Source organism: Diadema antillarum, unplaced genomic scaffold, assembly GCF_040938485.1.
Source record: "Diadema antillarum isolate AM-2024a unplaced genomic scaffold, OU_Dant_1.0 seq00001316_RagTag, whole genome shotgun sequence".
Lineage (NCBI taxonomy): Eukaryota > Metazoa > Echinodermata > Echinoidea > Diadematoida > Diadematidae > Diadema > Diadema antillarum.
In genome coordinates this window covers 852,193-868,957 of record NW_027272088.1, presented here as the reverse complement: position 1 = coordinate 868,957, position 16,765 = coordinate 852,193, and the positions used below count along the sequence as shown (strand labels likewise).

At 37.0% G+C, this 16,765-nt stretch overlaps 1 protein-coding gene across 1 annotated transcript; it reads right to left on the bottom strand.

Annotated features, from left to right (window-relative positions):
• Positions 1-1,251: 1,251 nt before the first annotated feature.
• Positions 1,252-12,084, bottom strand: LOC139708179 (myosin regulatory light chain 12B-like). The gene is made up of 6 exons (XM_071620154.1): positions 12,011-12,084; positions 6,976-7,080; positions 6,301-6,376; positions 5,097-5,198; positions 4,295-4,373; positions 1,252-3,217 (listed from the first exon to the last, which is right to left on the bottom strand). Exons 1-6 carry the CDS (start codon positions 12,011-12,013, stop codon positions 3,049-3,051), a joined length of 534 nt encoding a protein of 177 aa, XP_071476255.1. The 5' UTR covers positions 12,014-12,084; the 3' UTR covers positions 1,252-3,048.
• Between the last annotated feature and the right edge of the window lie 4,681 nt (positions 12,085-16,765).

Below are 16,765 nucleotides of genomic sequence, written 5' to 3'. Positions count from 1 at the left end.
TAGGTGGTACCAATATCTGGCCTGGCCCATGGACTAATAATGCACTTTCCGAAATTTGATACAGAAATCGCTGTGTAGTGTTCTGTTCCGCCCATTGTTGTATTATCTTGACCTATTGTGTGTGACCCATTGTTCGGCATGTATACGTAGGTTTATGTTTCCAAATAGGATACCACCTTTGAGTAACTTAAAGGCGTGAAGCTGGGTTTTAGATGTCCTTTCGAACATCTACCCACATTCGGTCATTGCAAGAAGTTATCATAATTCCTTAATCATTGGTTCTGTAACGGTAATCTCGAATTCCATAATCATAAGATTTCGGGGAGTTCATTCGATGAAACTTCAGCTTTGTCTTTCTCTTTTTGATGCATTTATTGACATAGAATATTGTTTGGAAAACACAACAGACTATTAGGAAACTCGTCTGCACTTCAAAACTTGGTTACACTTTTATTACTTTTTTTATCCTTTATTCAAAAGGTAGTTTCCTTTTTGGTTGAGCAACAATGAATGCATAAGAGTCACAATGAAAACGATGAAGGCAATGAACGATGAATAATAGGAAAAAAAAAATAATAAAATGGTGTGACTTTCGACACACAAACACACGAGCACACCAAGAAATAAAATTCGAAAAAACAAACAAATCTATCAGCTACCAACGCTTTTTTCACTTTACATTGCATTTCCGGCCTGTGTGCTATGCTTAGTGTTTGGGAGTCCGGTACGATAGATACCTTCTCTGCCGATTGCACAAAGTCTATTAAAAGAATTAGCAACAGTAGGAGGGATTTCAGAGCGAAATCTAGAGACGAGAGAAAAAGGAATTAATAAATGATACAGACATAGATCAAACCGACAGATTTTTTTTTTTCTCATAAGACAATGATAACATCTCGGTCCTGGCAAGGCATGTGAAGAGAGTTCGAAGTTGTTGTTCGTTTTTGTTTTTGTTTTGTCTGCGTTTCTGTCCTTTTTATGTGTGAAGAATGGTTACACGTATTGACAAAGCACACATCATTTTTTTTAAGAATGTTCTTCGTTTTAAATTATGGGAGATTAAGAGGAATGCCGAAATGAAAGATACGGTAAGAATTGATGTACGTTTTACTATCCGCTGATTGCTACGAGGTAACGATATAATGTGAGCCAAATCCGTCATCAGGGGAGCAAATGACAAAAATTAGCCAGATTTGTCACAATTTAGATATGTTTTTGATAGATAAGCAATATATGGTAAAGGATTACAAAAGAGTGATGTGAACTTCTTTAGATTACAAATCACGTATAAAAGCATTACTTTGAATTAGGATATCTGCGTCGTCGGCGAAATTGCCAAATCTCCAAACATCTACCAACACCATCAACGTTTCATATTTCATGTGATATATTGTATATAATATGCAACGGAAATTAAAGACAATTACACAACAAAAACATACGAGATACATTGGCATGAAAACTTCATCCAACGTATTTATTATTCAAATGTTGTGTGCTTGAAGGAAAGGCACTTGTTTGCTGTGAGGTATTCTAGATCAGTGTTTGCTGTCTGCAAGACAATATTGACCACAGGAGTCGTTGAGCGATAAATGTGTCTTTGAGAATAATGTTGGATCTGACGTTTTAACTTCATTTTTATTTGAATGAAATGTACAATAATTTTGTTAACATTTATACATAAACCATAATGACATTTACAAAATATACGTCCCACTAAAGAAAACTGCCATAAATAATCATAGAATAGAAAAAAATTCCACCTCACACACCAACTATCCAACGCACCCACTAGACATAGTACGATATGACATCACCATCTTTCACGTTCACGTAAAGAACCCGATTGGCCTGTTGTTTTCGCAGGAAAGAGTAGTTGTAATAAAGTTCTCAATATTTAAACAATCTGAATAGATATAAAATCATATTGGCGTGTTCCATTCAGAAAGAAATGAATAACTAAAATGATAGATAATGTTACTATTGACCTGTTTTTGTTCATGCTACAAGTATCCTACCAGTAAACAATGATGGAAGCATTCGCATCGTTCATTCAAACTCAAATAAGCATTCGCACTGGCGATGTAGCTAGAAAGAAAGTGTTCCTTTTTGATAGTTGGCAAAGAAACAAAGTATAAAATCATGTGTTGTTTAAACTGCACGCAAGTTTTCATTCTAATCAATGACTTTCAAAGAGGATTCATGCTTTTGAACCAAGTATAAGCTGGAAAACCCAAACCACCAGTGTTATAATCTGGTGTGGTGTAACAATCGTCCATTTTGTACCTGCAACACTTTGTACTCGCAGCGCTCGTTTCTCGATATCTTTAATCCAATGACTGATAACACCAACTACTCTTGACGTGACAAGCTATAAGGTACACGTCAGACCGACTTCCAGTCATTCATGTTTGCTTCCACATTTAAATAGCGTGGAACAGTGGACTTGGCCTCTTGACCACGTGCAGTCGTGGTTAATTCAGCAAGTGAAATGGTTGATGAAGCTAGATGAACGTGCATCGAAAACGCAGCGAAATTTTTGCAAAGAACAGAACCCCCTTCACATAAAATCCACCTCTCCCAACTCACTCAATCCTCACGCAGCATAACCAACTTTGATCCAACAAATTACTAAAAAGAAGGCATGTATACAATGGAAAACGATCAGTTTCTGATTGACTTTGTGAAAGCGGTTTGGATTTGTTTTCATAGCAAGATGTAAGGATGACGCCATTTTGTCTTGATAAATTTCCATAAAGTTGTATGACATTCTAACTCATATCAACCACGAATGGAATAACTATTTCTGTTTTCCCATACGGTCTCTTCTCCTATCTCTCTCGATCATCAGAAATTGAAGACAAAGAAGAGATAACTAGTCAGTCCTGAACCTCCGCAAAAGTGTCCCGGATGCATTGGAAAATTCCAAGAGCATTGGGCGCCAGCGCTCGACAGGTGGGATGACGGATTGCTTGGTAGGTTGGATCAAACATCGGCTGCTGCGTGGGAAGAGAGTGGTCGTTCCCCGATCGACGACGAGCGACGAATTTAGCTGCCTCCCTTGACCAGGTCCTCGTCCTTGGTACCGTGCTTGATGATTCGGACGAAGGCGCCGTAGTTGAGGTTGCCCTCGTCGTCGATGGGGGCGCCCTTGTAGGCCAGCTCGACCTCTTCCAGCGTGAAGTGGTCTCCCATCGACATCAGGATGTCTTTCAGACTGGAGCAGACACAAACGCACGAAGAAATATATGTGCACGGTTAGGAGGTTTGTGGAAATTATATAGGAGCCATCGTTGAGAGAGACAGATAATGTGGACATAGGAAGTAGTGTATGCATTTGCCTGACTGTCTGTGTGTGCTTGTTTTTATGCGTGTTTGTACGTGTGTAAGCGTTAATGGCCGATTGCACTTGAGTTATAAATGCTGTGCCGATGTCAGACTTTTCACGTCAATCGCAAAAGCTTGCTGTAACAATAAGAAAATACACTTCATTACGATTCAACTGCAGGGAACAGTCGGCTGAGATACAATCAATACTAATATTCTACAAAAAGGACCGGGCCATCTATATGGAGAATTTGATGACATTCAGTGACCTTGACAACGACGAAATAGTTCAGGGTAATGATATGATGTTGAAGAACATAATTACGTTATAGTACTTTTCAGTATAACTCAACTTTGACGTAATCAGGCAAGTAAAACCTAGTACGTGTATGTCCAGGAAACAAACGCAAGTCATGAACTCTAGCATGGAACGAGTGATAACACAAAGCAAAATGAAAAGTGCTGGAAACATTTGCTATAGGATTATACAACCTGCTGTTGGTATATTTTTTTTAAATTTTTTTTATTCAAGTTCCATATTCCACATTCCATATTCAGGCTTCATATTCCATTTGATTTCGGAGTAAAAATATGTATAACACAACATTCAATTTTAGACATAATTTCACAAATGTATAAGGACATGTAATAAAATGATGTGTAAATATGAGGAACCTACTAAAAAGCAATGCTTGTAGGATGTAGGTTCCAAAGAAACAATATAAGCGTTTAGTACGACATGCTAATTACGAAAGATGACGAAACACAAGTGAAAATCGGTATGTCGAGATAATAATAAACTCTACGGAATGTACAAAATAGTTTATGATGTTCAAGGAAAATAGTTTATGATGTTCAAGGTTATGATGTTCAAGGAATGTACAAAATAGTTTATGAGGTTCAAGGTTATGATGTTCAAAGTATATAATACTTTTAAAAAAAAAGAATGAATAAACTTTGTACTTACTAGTCTTCGTGTAGGACTCCTGTCTGTTCTTCGTCGAACAACTTGAACGCATTTAATATAGTTTCTTCCGGATCCGTACCTGCACAAGATTGATAATAACAAAAGATAATGACTTTACTGCATGTACATACTTAACTGTATTACATAATCGTGAGTCCGAAAGTCATCCCTATGCCCCGAATCAAAGTTTTGTGATTTATCGTATTTTGGTCTAGGTGGTATATAAATGAGCACTAACCTGCAAAACTCGGTAATTTAACACATTTTGAGATCCCCTATGGATCATCGGGGTAGTAACACTTGTTGACTTCCAGACGTCCACCGTTCATCACGCCGTACATGAATTATCTGGACTGCACAGTTATTTATATGGCAAAATGTTGACATTTAAGGTCCTACAAAAAGGGGTTATTGAGGGAATTAAGTAAAATTGAAAATCCCTCATGCAGGAAAGGGTTAAAATGTTCATTAAACCCTTCATTTAACCCTTCGTGTGCTTTAACCACCGATTTCAGAAAATTCCTTAGTATTGTACACACCGTTCAAAAGCCCTGCATGGTACAGAAAGAGTCAACCAAAGTCGACATAGTTTAAATGCAATAAACACTCCAAAATGGTTTTATGAAGAGTTATAATTGACGCTGTCGATTTCTATCATAAGTCTATGGCAGCCTGTGTATTTTAGTAAGGGAATTTACAATCTTTTGATAAAACTGGGCCCATCACAGATCTGTTGTTTGGTCAGGTACACCCGCATTCAAGGAATCATGTATAGAATGCCTTGATGGTTTCCGCAACTCACCGTTTAACCTTTCACCAAATAATGTGAGGAACATGGTGAAGTTGATTGGACCTGGAGCATCAGCCATCATCTCATCCAGCTCTTTGTCGCCGGGGTTCTTACCTAGAGCAACGAAGAAGGCAAGAGATAGTACACTGTATGACGTCATCTTAAAGTGCAAATCGACACAACGTTCAAATGGGTTCATCAAACTGACCTGTGATATGAAATAAAGATATTCACAAATTTTCGTCTGTTTTTGACGTATAGAAGTAATAAAATAAGGTACAAATGAAATATCCAGAAACAATGATTCATTTCACATTTTTCTGTATGCAAGCCAAAAGACGGGTTTGGAGAATATGACATCACCGCCTCTTCTAATCGAAACGTGATCAGTGTGGTATACAGACACATCGCTATATATGATATACACACTGACTGATGAGTAGACCGGTTCTGTAATATATTCAGATTTTACGCATGTTTTGTTCACAGAGGTTGCCCTTAACAACCACTACCTTGCCGAAGGCTTGCCCGACCTAGCTGCAGCTAGGCGAAATTTAATGGGGTGGGGGGGGGGGGGGGGGGGGGGGGGAGGGTGTGAATGAAATGTTTGGTTACTATACAGGCTATTAGAAAAGAAACATCCATAAATTGTAATAAATTGCAGAAACTGTCAATTGACTTTGAAATGGTGACTCCTATTAAATTTCTGTGCGTAAAATTTGAAAGTGGTATCATCTAAAATTTGAACGAACATTATTTTGTGAACGTAAAGTTTGTGGCAACAGCAAACCTTATTTATTTTTGTTTGGCTATGATTCCTTGTGTGTTCTTTTTTAATGGTTTCTTTATGTTTGTGTTGCATTAAGAAATAAGAGATATCAAGTACTCTCTAAAAACAATCGAGTGAAAATATTTACTCTTAAAAGAGTGAATAAAAAAAGAGTGAATTTAGAGTGGAATTGGAGTGAATTTTGAGTGAAAATGTTGATTTTCACTCAGTCTGGAGTGATCTCAGGGACCACTCGAAGATTTTGGAGTGATCCCTGAGGTCACTCTAAAACGAGTGAAAATTAACATTTTCACTCAAAAATCAATCTAATTTCACTCTAAATTCACTCTTTTTTTATATTCACTCTTTTAAGAGTGAATATTTTCACTCGATTTTTCTTAGAGAGTAGGGAAGGAGGTATAGGGCCAGACTGACTTTAGAACTTACCCATGGAAGCCAACATGTCGTGCAGATCTTCCTTATCGATGAAACCGTCACGGTTCTGATCGATCAGCGTGAAAGCCTGCCGAGTGTGAGAGATTGAGAATAGATTCCGAGTGCATAAGGACAACGGCGCGACGCTAATAATATTTAACAATTCGTGATGTATATTACTGGGCATACACTTCAGAGTCGAATACACCTGAATATTCCATCTCGTTTTGTACACGCGTACTAGAAACATTAATATTTGATTGATATTAGATCTTTCACAAAAACGTCTTCGGAGCACAAGTCACACTTTAAAAGTTTGAATTGCTATTTCATCAAAACCACGCGTACAAAATAATAGCTTTGAATGTTGTTTGGTATAGAAAGTTGTTTTCAAGAGGATGAATGGGGATGGGGGTGTTTTTATCTTCTCTGATGGCAATATTGACCAGGAAAGAATAGGCTTTTCTATAACCACAAACAGTCTATTTGGCCTACTGTTTTTGAAATTCCATTGCTATTGCTATTATCGTCGTGAAAAATAAATCTACGGTAAAGCGTCAAAACTAATTTCATTTCCCTTCGAGACTTAGCACATACATCAATATTCGTTCCATTGGTAAGATGAAGGCTCATAATTTTTTGTCCAATCGTAGCGCCACATAAGATAAGACAAGTATGGATTATTACCTCTTTGAATTCCTGGATCTGAGATTGGTCAAACATGGCGAACACGTTTGAGGTCGCACGCTGGGCGCGCTTCTTGGTCTTGGATCCTCCCTTCTTTTTGCTTGCCTGTGAGGGAACAGAAACATAGAAAAATTATCCATCGTATAGAGCGTTTACAAAATGAAACATTGATAACTTGCGCCAGAATCAAAAGCCAAAGAACCAAGTGGCAACTACTAGTATGGCCAAGCAGTGACACTTATAGGAATGCGCGTACTAGTATATGATTTTCTGAGTGATCCATTTTATGTCGCATAAATTGAGCCTTTTGGCAGATTTTGACAGTCAACTTGTGTCATTGTTTTCTCAGAATGATTTGCGTGTAGAAAATGAATATTGAATATGACTGTATTATGCCTATACAGATGTGTGTGTGTGTGTGTGTGTTTGTAGTTGTGACCATAGTTATGGTAGCATAAGTTATCATATTATGTTGCCATAGTTACCCTCTTTCTTTCTCTCTATATCTCATGTGGTAGTTATCACAGAATGTGCGCACAATGATAAAAGTCACCATGGGCGTATTGAAGATTGACGGATGCTGTGGTATTAATTTTGTCCGGCGAAATGTTCTTCGACAAAGATATAGGCCTAAATTGTGAAAATGGTTTAACAACAGACTCAGCGAAAAGCTTCCCAAATTCATGATGGTCTTGCTCTGCATACAAAATCCCTATATCTCGTCATGGTTGTCTCTGCCACTTAAAGATAATTATTTCATCCCCAAATTACTTTAGAGCATACTATTCCAGGCAACCCGTATAAGTGAACGGTCTGTCAGTTTGGTGATAATGATAACATGCCTCGATATCATCATTTTGACCAAGATATCGCACGACGAGCTTCAAGAAAAGCTTGTAATTCCTTGCCGTACATTCCGTAATAGAAATTACAATATTTATATCGCGCATTGATTATCCGCCTGTAAAAGCCTGTATAAATAAGTCTGTATTACATTATCATGATTCGTATCACGAAATAAAAATGTATGCTTTATTTCATCATAAATGTGTTTATTTCATTTTCCATGTTATATAATTTTGTTCTTCAAAAAATTGCAGAAATCAAAAAATGAAATGAAACTAAATGTTTTCTGTGCTTTAGTATCTTTATTCATTTCAACATTATTGTAAAGCTCAGTAAGCACAGTTACACTCAGGTGGAAAAAAAAACAAGACTAAACCAAATCACATCAGTCTGCATTGTACGTTAAAAGTCACTTAAACCGTTGTTCGAAAATCTGGATTATTGTGCTTAAAAATGCGTTTCTTGATCGAATATACATGCACTAGCAGGAAAACTAAACGATTTGTTGTGTCAGTATCATTTAGAGCACACTTGATTTGGAGTCTTTCATTTTAAAGTTAGTAATGATTACAAATACAATGGTTCCGTCATGCTTCTACGTAGTTCTTTTTTTTTTTTTTTTTTTTGGGGGGGGGGGGTAATTTCGAGAACGTCGCACCCCCTCCCCCTTTGTTGACGCAAAGAGGCTGATCACACGCACACGCACGGCATGCATGCTGGTCAATATTTGAGAAAAGTCTTGGCAATGTTGTCAGGAACACGGGAAAAATAGGAAAAGAGACAATCCATGACGTGTCGAAGATTTGTTGAAGTACTTCAAAAAAGGAGGGATGAAAAACCATTATCAAAAGATTAACCAAACAAGACTAGCAAACTTGTGTGCTCTATTGCGTTACGATAATCTTTCAAAACTAATTGATAGATGGACACGCATATAGAGAATGAGTGTGTAATGCGGTATTAACTAACAAAAAAAGAAGAAGAAAAAGAAAAAGAAGAAAAAAAAAAGAGGTAGAAGACAAAGACAAAAGCAAGAAGACCAAAATAATGGACTCGCCCAAGGATGAGTTTGGTGTAAGATTCATTGACAAGGGTGCGGACCGGATCCCTTTAAGTTGTACACTCTGACCTGTGGCCTATAGACAGACCTAATGACATAGTGATGGCGTTAGATGAACGCTCACGTGAATTAATATGTACTGGTTGTACATACAGAGTAACTCTATAAACCATGTTAACAAAGCAATATCAGCATCAAGATGGGAATAAAGCTCTATTTTGGAGTAGTTCAACAACAGTCTACATAGCTACTTAAGAACACATCAGGAGGGGGTGTTTTGATAATATGAGGAAAATCAAATTAGCATCGTTATGAAACTTAATGTGGCAGGGGGAAACAGAAAAGAAGAAGTAAGAAGAAGTAAAGACTAAAATAATATGTCAAATAAACAGATTAGTCCCTAATTTGAATTAGTGAAGTCTTGGGTCGAGTTGTTCTTATCGCAACTGTTTGACAAACAATTGATTAATCCTTACATAAAGGATTGATTAATCCTTTACATAAAGAGAAAAAAAATCAGGAAGTCATTGGAAGTTGTGAGATCAAAATGTCTTCTTTTCTTTTTAACGTCAAAATCTTTAATATTCCTATCATTCGTGGTCGATATTGGGTAGAATATAAAATCTGTTTTTATAATTCCGTTTTCAACAGTATATTGATATGAATACACACATAACTTCGTTTGAATAGATATACAAATTCATCAAGAAAGAAAATATGTCCTTGATTACAGCATCCTGCAACCAGGCTAACAACGGCAGCTGCACATCTTTCGCAAAATTCATTAGTGAAGAAGTGAAAACAGAAATTCGTGTGTTACAAAATGATCATATAGCCAATGTGTTTTCAACCTGCATCTCAAATAATCTGCGTTCAATGCTTCAAGGGAATTCATTAAAAAAATATTTTAAAAAAATGAAAAAACAACAAACAAACAGATATGAGCATCACAACTCTAGCAGATTGAAAACAATCGTCACGAAAAAATAAGAAATTCTTTATTATAAGTTGTATATTATCATGATAGGAAGAGGTTAAAAAATCAGTTCTGTAATACTATGCAATTCAAGCACAGCATAGTATATAGCGTTCTAAAGTCTTTGCCAGTCTTCAGATTTCTCAATATTAGATGATAAATATATTATGGACAAAGAAAAGAAAAAGAGAGACTTTCGAATGATCAAACAGAAAATATTGAGTGGTGTGAGTTCTAGTTAAGTGTCCAAAGGAAAATGCGCGGAAATACACCCTCGCACGCACAGTGACACACCAATAGTAGACAGAGAATGGGAGAAAAAAGAGAAAGAGAGAGGAAGAAATTATTATAATTGTAATTGATTCGTTTAATCGAATTTGATTATCAATCACATTACGTGGTTAATGTGGGACGAAACTAAGCAGAGTGAACGAAAACAGAACAGCAGTTTCAAATGTTGCAGAAGACTTGAATAAGAATATCTGATGGCACCAGTTCATTTTGATCGTCATCATGAATAATGTTATATGATAGGGTTGAAATCATGGAATGTGGTAATTATGAACATAATGCACGCAGTGACCTGTTACCATTAGGATATGCTTATAATTTCTTTTTTCATCTAACGCAAAGTATTGCAAGAGGATACCCTTGAAAATTCTAGAGACTGGGTTTATGTTTAGTAGGGAAAAGGTTTGTAGTAAACATCGAAGAGTACAATAAAAAAGGATTGAATATCAAAAATTGAGAATATCATAATTGAGAAAGCGCAGTATAAATTTGCGGTCGCACGAAGGTGAATAATATATCTCTGTAGTTTCGTTCTGGCGCTGACTTTAAGTAGATTGTAATTTCAAAACCTGAGGTTTCGGCCACAAAAATAGGGCTTGGAATGCATTTTCTAGCAGCATGTGGCATTAATGGGCACCAAATGCAATGTAAATGTATATTCCATATCGTGACTAATTGGCAAGCGGCAGATGAAAGTGACACGGGGGAGTCTAGGCCTGTGACAAGTCTTGTACAGCGCGACTCGCATACCTCACATTCCAACACTCGGTGTGCCTGAATATGGAAGTATGGAATGTGGCTATTGTGAGCGCACAGCGCACATGGGTTAGTCTCCGGTCAAGAACATATCTATCATTTCCTACTGATCCGTAGTGTCTTTCAGCAAAAGGTATGTATTCATGGAAAATCATTGCCAGATTTTGAGAGTAAAATTTGAGACGTTCTGTGGCAAACAAAATTTGACGATTGCCATTATCAAAAGTTCTGTACTTTATCGAAAATAAATTACGTCATTCTTACAGATTTTCTTTTCAGTACACTTCAATGCATCATTCTGGCTTATTGTTTTCTGTATGAACATAAGCAATATCATTTAGGCTAGAATAGGGCATGATATTCGTGATATTCATATTTGATATTGACATGATGCACCGATATAAGTGACATCGTTAGTTAAAAAGAAAAACCCGAACCGAACATTAAGATATAATTGTAACAAAGAATCCTGTTTGTGCCATGAGCGCTAGGTAGGGGCCTGGTGCTCTATCGGATTTGGAACAAGGCCTTTAATCACCACGTAGGTTCCTATACACCCTTGGCACAAAGCAGAATGGCCATCGCTTGAAAAGCAGATGACGTCAGAATGGTTGGACTTTGACATAGATTTATGCGCATATCAAAGCTGTTTGCCTATCATTTAAAAATTTTGTTTTGCACTATATGACGAATCGAATAATTATTGTTAACATAGTCAAGTTCAGTGGTGTAGGATGTAAATGCGGCTAAAATTGATGGCTGTCTCTCCAATTATTGTTAGTCATTAGATTACTTGAGTGATTATCACCTATTCAACCGCCATGAATCAATGTTTTCGTATAACTGTGGCAGCTCTGCCGTGTTCAGAAATATAATTCATACATATTTTGAATTCACATTTGAGAAAATGTAAAAATAAAATGGCTAAAACAATTATGGTGAATTTTGTCAACTGTCTAAAAAAAGTCAGACAAATAATGTTCGTCTATAACCATTCATCATAAATCCTTCCAGTTTTCTTTGGAAATAACGGAGAGGGGCACACGGAACTTATAAACATGCAAGAACAAAGAATGATTTTAATAACACAGTGGAGCAAAACTTACCATTTTGGTTTCTTGGGCTGTTTTATTCCGAGCAGGAGAACGAACTAGCTGGGCGCCTTACCAATCGGAGATCCGTGACGGAGTGAAAGGTGCGCACGGGGCAAGGAGCGTCACAAAAACTTTGGTCCTCTGGACTCGTCCATTCTAGGCGTAGGTAACACCCACATACACTCAGGGATGTGTTATCGATGAATAAATTAATTATAAATCTGCCAATATCGTGGTAATATTTAGAGATAATGAACACGGTAGCAATCGTGTGTGATGTATAATTGAGATATGTAAGAGATTATCTTAAATTGCAATAATATGACTTCCTTCATTGGAAATGTGACGAGTTATCCCAAATCGACATGGTAGGCCTAGATGAGCATTGTCACCGGCCCAAACCATATAAGGCGAATCCAGCGAGATGGTACTGACTACTGCATACTGTACCAGGCGCTGAGAAGTTTGCGGTGGTAAGATGTAGAGGAGGTGCTATGCGCTGATAGCGGACAGTCTGTTTAACGACGAGGTTGATGAGAACGATGTCGACGTATAGCAAACATAATGAAGAATGGGATGGCCGCGGTCATCTATTGTGATTGCTGAATGTCATTTCGTCCATGGGAGTTAGGTACACCCTGACTGAATGAGTGACCCTCCAAATTTGGAATCCGGTGTTTTCGGCATCATACTTGGCGCCGTGTATATAATTTCCTCTTGTGTGGCAGACGTACATTCATTGCAATGACGGTGGAAATATAATGACAAGGAAATTTTGACGATATATTCATGACAGCAGAGCTGATGGTATCTTTGAAAGTTACACAATCTTAAGATTTCACATGATTCTATGACACCATGAAATTTTCCCACATGATACAGGAGCACGACTAGAAACAGGAGAATGAGACCGAAGACCGAATTAGGATGGAGCTGATCTATACCATAGGATATGTACTAAATTATTGTGCTGTTTTAATCTAGAAATATAGAGAATAGTCACCGGAATGTATAATGTACGTCTTGTAAGAGTCCAGACTATTCTCGTTCCTCTATCAAAGGACCTTGAGATTGTTCGAGAATGGATTTTTTATGGTCATCTTTCTTATCTGCTTGAGGACTTTGATTTTTGATACACCAAGCACAAGACAGTGCAATGTACGGATGGAAAACCAAACTTTCATATTATTTTTCTATTTTCTATTTCAATTTCATTTTTATTTTCCATCTGACAAACAGTGAAACAAAATTATACTATCATATCATGTCATATCACCAATCACAAATCACTATCATCATACTGTCATCATGTATCGGTGTTATCAATATAAGGGCCCCCGGAATTTTTTAATCCATTTTGAGAACTCACGGAGACCAAAGAGATAGATAGATAGATAGATAGATAGATAGATAGACAGACAGAAAGACAGACAGATAGATAGATAGATAGACAGAGAGAAAGAGAGAGACTCGAGAGAGAGAGAGAGGGAGAGAGAAGTTTAAAGGAAATAAATTTAGGGGTGGGGTACCTCGCGACCCATGTGCTATTGCACATTATCAACGCTTTTATTGTTACTTATTATCATCATCATGTGGAATGACTGTACTTTTGCTACAATATGTACTAAGATATATCTGCAACATCCTAATGATGGTTACATTCACTATAATCATTTTCATCAGCAAAATCATCCTCTCATTTTGACCACCCAAAAATCATGCACCTACCGAGTATACATGTACATCGCATATACATGTATTGTGGTTGCTTTGTGTAGATGATCGTCTCTGGCTAAAGGAGGAGAAATCAAATGTATGCATTTACTCTATGTGCAAAGTGCGATTCCTAACAGGCCGCCCGATTTCAAAAAAGCAAGACAATACCAAAAAAAAAAAACAACACAAAAAACACAAAAAACAAACAAACAAACACACACACAAAATAATTATTTACAGCCCCATAGTATCTTGAAGAAAGGAGATTCCACAAAATACTCTGCATGACGTCAACAATCCATCCATGTCTATGTCACATCCTTCACACTAGACCAGGTTACAAGGATACCACGGCGCTTCCTTTCAATGGTGGGGCATGCTGTTTGTCTCATCATGCATGGAGCTATAATACAACTCAATGGTCTCGTCAAGAGTCTACTTGGGAGGGGGGGGGGCGCTAAGTGAAACAAAACCAAAACGAAACTCGTATACAGTCTACCAACACTAATTACTTGGGGGGGGGGAGGGGCAAAGCAAAGCAAAATTAAAAAGAAACTCGACAGCTATATAATTCTATACTCGTACATGTGAGCTGGTACGGGTATATCATGAGACGTTTCTAGAGTCCAATATGTAGTTATATGCTTCGCTGTTTGGGTGTCTAGATGAGTCAAATAATGCGCATACATTTCCCACACAAACCTATGGACAGGAAATAAACTTGGCACACAGAGGATTAAGCAAGGGTTTTGATGATAAACACATACACACACACACACACACACACACACACACACACACACACACACACACACACACATATATATATATATATATATATATATATATATATATATATATATATATGTGTGTGTGTGTGTGTGTGCACACACACATACACACACATACACAAACACACAAACACAAACGCACACACACAAAGAACAATTTGAGGATATATTGTTAAAGGGAAGTAATCGCTCTTGTCGGGTTTTTTTTTTTTGGTTTTTTTGGTTTTTTTGTAAGCCATGCACGTCATCACTCAAAGTTGTTATAACGCAATGGCAACATCAAACAAACAGTCAACAGTCGACAAGAATGAAACCCAAACATTATGTGAATTGAGGGAATGCAGCAATATCAATAGAACTCATCAGCGAAGTTTGATTAAAATCTGACAATCCGTTCAAAAGTTGTTGCGGCCATCGCTGAATGAAAAGACTTCAACACTTTGTGGCGTCATGTATTGACAATGATACAACGAAACTATTGAAAAAAAAATTAAACATACTTTCATTTTTCTATCACAATGAAAGAGCATCTGTCTCTCCTCTTTCAGAGAGTAGGAGGAAAATGAGGAATATCACCCTTAACTTAGGCCTATGTCAGCAATACGTTGAGGAAACGTGTAAACACTTTAAATCAAAATTTTACAAATGAATTTTGGGGAATTGTCCTTTCTTCATATCGTTGTATATTCGTGACGTATATAATAGTCTTCTCATCCCGCAATGACTGCACCCAAACTTGTTCATAACTTTTCGACGGGTTGTGCGGTTTTCCTCAAACTTCCCTGAGGTGTTCTACTGACATTCATTAATCAATATCATCATATCAATTCATTCATTCAATCCACATATCTATTTGGGTTTCATTCCCATTTATTGAAGGAAACTAAATCCCAAATGTCACTGCGTGTGGATTGAGTGAAAGCGGTAATATTAGCAGACACATCAGTAAATGTTGAGGAAAATTATGCAGTCGATTCTAATATTATAAAGTTTTAAAGTTTGGTGCCATCATCGTTGGATATGGAGACTATTGCACTTCATGACGTCATTATGGACCACAATATAAAGAAAACGTCAGTAAAATTCACCATATTTTCACTTTTCCACCATAATGACTTATGATACCTCCTTCAGAAACAAGGGGAAATTATATTAACCTTAATATATGTCAGTAAAAAGTCGATGGAATGTGTACTTATTAGTATGAAAGAAAAATGTGATTTTATTGAATTCCCCTATATTTTCTTTATGTTGGTGTCCAAAATGACGTCATGAACTAGTTGTCCCCTTACCCAGTGATGACGGCACCGAAACTTTAAAAATTCATTTTAATCGATTGCCCGATTTTCCTCAAACTTTCACTGATGTGTTCACTGTTATTGGAGCTTCCACTTGTAATCCACATTGGTACAATGTATCTGGGCTTTGGTTTCCTTTTTGCCAAATTGAAATTTCGGTCTATACGTTCTTTGTTATTATGTACGGTAGCAACTACAATTTTAGGTAATGTGGTTCGCTCCATTTGATACGCAGAGGCCAGATTATACAGCTAATGATTACGTGGTTAAGTGTAATAACCATTTGATGACGCTAATTCTTTTTTTTTTTAAATGACGTGCAATAGGTGGAGCAAAACCCAATGAACAAAACGGCAGTTAGAGAAAATAAGATACAACTCTGTGTGATCTATAAGTGCATAGCAGCTTTCCATTTGTTTTGTAAACAAAATTTCACCTATTTTTTTTTCTCAAAAAGAAAAAAAAAGAAGAAGAAAGATTAGGCACGGACAGAACTTATCCGTTGAGGAGGAAATGCAAAAACATATACGGTGTACTCTGGTTAAATACCAAGAGCAGGTCTGACGAAAACTTTTGAATTTTGGTGCACAAATTGAAGGGAGACCTGCTCAATACCTAGAACACACAGTTTCCAATTTGTCTGTTACTCTCTAAACTTTCACATTTAATCACTTTTTTATGTGTGTCTCTGATATTTTTCCACCAAATATTTTGTGATCTACTTCTCTGATTTTTGTTTTCATACAAAACAGCATAATATAATCAGGACAAAATTGTCCTTTAATGTGAATGGAGCATATCTTATAAACGGGAGGGATTATCGTTGCTTTATTGCTTACATTCCTATGCTCGAAGATTCCCCATGTCCCAACTGCAAGAGATTATTTTTGTACCTTGAACAAGAGTGAGAGTTCATCCACGTTATCAGTGGATAATCATTTCCATTAATATGGCAAACATAA

Excerpts from the sequence above, each read along its gene's own strand:
- LOC139708179 (XM_071620154.1), bottom strand. Across the intron at positions 6,377-6,975 it reads AGATCCAGGAATTCAAAGAG|GCTTTCACGCTGATCGATCA; the intron begins GTAATAATCCAT and ends CACACTCGGCAG. Across the intron at positions 3,218-4,294 it reads GGAGTCCTACACGAAGACTA|TCTGAAAGACATCCTGATGT; the intron begins GTAAGTACAAAG and ends TGTCTGCTCCAG.